Source organism: Notothenia rossii (assembly GCF_949606895.1).
Source record: "Notothenia rossii genome assembly, chromosome: 3".
Taxonomy (NCBI): Eukaryota; Metazoa; Chordata; class Actinopteri; order Perciformes; family Nototheniidae; genus Notothenia; species Notothenia rossii.
In genome coordinates this window covers 1755290-1757789 of record NC_136901.1, presented here as the reverse complement: position 1 = coordinate 1757789, position 2500 = coordinate 1755290, and the positions used below count along the sequence as shown (strand labels likewise).

General features: G+C 43.0%; 1 protein-coding gene across 10 annotated transcripts in view; it reads left to right on the top strand.

The window, feature by feature from the left end:
* The window catches only part of LOC307031882 (CLIP-associating protein 1-like), a 47411-nt gene that overhangs the window by 8395 nt on the left and 36516 nt on the right, over positions 1-2500 (top strand). For all 10 annotated transcript variants that reach the window (XM_079669429.1, XM_079669436.1, XM_079669433.1 and 7 more), the window contains exons 8-9: positions 1-27; positions 1331-1401. The exon at positions 1-27 is cut by the window's left edge and continues 71 nt beyond it. In XM_079669429.1, coding sequence (XP_079525555.1) covers positions 1-27; positions 1331-1401 — 98 coding nt within the window. The remainder of the gene's footprint in view (positions 28-1330; positions 1402-2500) is intronic.

Below are 2500 nucleotides of genomic sequence, written 5' to 3'. Positions count from 1 at the left end.
CGGGAAGAAAGGCCTGCCTCAGTCACGGTGCGTTCAAAATGTTTCTGGTATCAGTACTTTACACAAATAGCTGTACTCTCTACTTCTTACATGTTGAACTCAAATACCTGTACTTTCTACTTCTTACATGTTGAACCCAAATACCTGTACTTTCTACTTCTTACATGTTGAACTCAAATACCTGTACTTTCTACTTCTTACATGTTGAACTCAAATACCTGTACTTTCTACTTCTTACATGTTGAACTCAAATACCTGTACTTTCTACTTCTTACATGTTGAACACAAATACCTGTACTTTCTACTTCTCACATGTTGAACACAAATACCTGTACTTTCTACTTCTTACATGTTGAACCCAAATACCTGTACTTTCTACTTCTTACATGTTGAACTCAAATACCTGTACTTTCTACTTCTCTCATTCTCCAAACAGGCTGGTTCCTTTAGTCTGAATGTGTGTTTGGTGGCGTGATCATTATTATTTAGAGTCATTGCGTGCCTATTGATTTGAACACGATCCGTGTATCCATCATTTCCTGGTCTTCTCTAAAGAAGAGGGACCAATGGAAACGTTGTCATGTTGCCGTTGTTCAGCATGGAAACATTCATTAGCTAACAATGACATTATTGTTCTATTAATATAAAGGGAGGTCAGGTACTCTTTAAAACAGCTGCTAGTTATGGGTACTTTTTACTGAAGTACATTTCAAAGTTCTTTACTTTGACTTGAGGAAAGAAGTTTAGTCAGTACTTCTACTTTTACCAGAGTATTTTTAAACACGAGTATCTGTACTTCTACTTGAGTACAGGATGTGTGTACTTCTACTTGAGTACAGGATGTGTGTACTTCTACTGGAGTAAAGGATGTGTGTACTTCTACTGGATTAAAGGATGTGTGTACTTCTACTGGAGTAAAGGATGTGTGTACTTCTACTGGATTAAAGGATGTGTGTACTTCTACTGGAGAAAAGGATTTGTGTACTTGTACTTGAATAAAGGATGTGTGTACTTGTACTTGAGTAAAGGATGTGTGACCCTCTTTGATCAAATGCATCCCCTCAGCTCCAAGACGTAACATGTTCACGACTCTTTCCCGTACATCTGATCTGAGATAACACTCGTCTAAATAACAGTCTCTCATACTTTGCTTCATAAAGCTTTACTTTCATTTCGCTTCATCCACATTGACACAAAAGCTCCTTCATGGTGTTTGCTGCCGGTGTGTTTCTGGATGCTGAGATGTTCCCAGCTAGTTGTTTGCAGACGCCTGAAGGCAGCGTGTTGTCCCCCCGCGCTGAACACTCTGCTCCCTCTCTCCCCTCTGCAGGCTGAACGTCATCTTCAGCAGATTTGATGAAGTGCAGCGGTCGGGGAACATGGTGCTGTCTCCTCTGTCCGGTGAGACGTGTGTGTGTGTGTGTGTGTGTGTGTGTGTGTGTGTGTGTGTGTGTGTGTGTGTGTGTGTGTGTGTGTGTGTGTGTGTGTGTGTGTGTGTGTGTGTGTGTGTGTGTGTGTGTGTGTGTGTGTGTGTGTGTGTGTGTGTGTGTGTGTGTGTGTGTGTGTGTGTGTGTGTGTGTGTGTGTGTGTGTGTGTGTGTGTGTGTGTGTGTGTGTGTGTGTGTGTATATACAGTTTGTGTGTGTGTGTGTGTGTACAGTATTGTGTGTGTGTTTTCAGTGAAACCTGTTACTCCTGCGGTGCGTTCACTGTCCCTCAGTTAAAATGCAACCTGATTCAGATCTCCAGTTACATAAGCAGCAGCTTACTGGTTTTGGGACTGGTCACGAGGCTCAGCTTTACCTCAGGGATTAAAACTCAAAACACAAGACCCCCTCCTGTGAGGAGACGACATGGATTCATCTCAGAGATAATCTGACAGGCAGCAGGAGCTTCACCTGTTCAGCGTTCATCCAATACGGCCTTTTTCTACGCCTCCAGATACCCCCTTTTCTGCTTTCAAAATAAAACATGGAGCTTTTATTTTGAAGCCTGGCTTTTAGTGTTGGAGTTTTCTATGATAGGGGCATGCATTTAAACAACGGTATCGCATGCAATGACGTTTAATGAACTGGATACAAGCAGAGATGGTGATTGAGGTGGATATGTGGCTAATTGTGCAGCAGTACACCTGGGCAGGTGAGAGCATCAAGCGTAAGGAGGAGAAAGGTAAAGGGGGAGACTTTTCACTGCAGCCCAGGGCTCTTATTTTGTAGGAGTGTTGTCAGCTGTTGTCACAAGACGATGCTGGGTGTGAGCTACGTGTCAGGTCTCTGTTTATCGCCACAGAGGAACGTTGGGTGAGTGAAGCCTGCAGGTAACAAACAGGAAGTCTCGTTAACTCTCTCTCTGTGTTTTTAGATAATTGCTCTTAATTGGGTGATCATTGAGGCGTGAGATCCTTCTGAATACGTCCAAACGTTGAGGCATTTGGGTGAAGAAATAGAGGTTACACTTGGGGGAATAGTTCCCGTTAGGATAGGTGTTTGTTATCAGGGTCT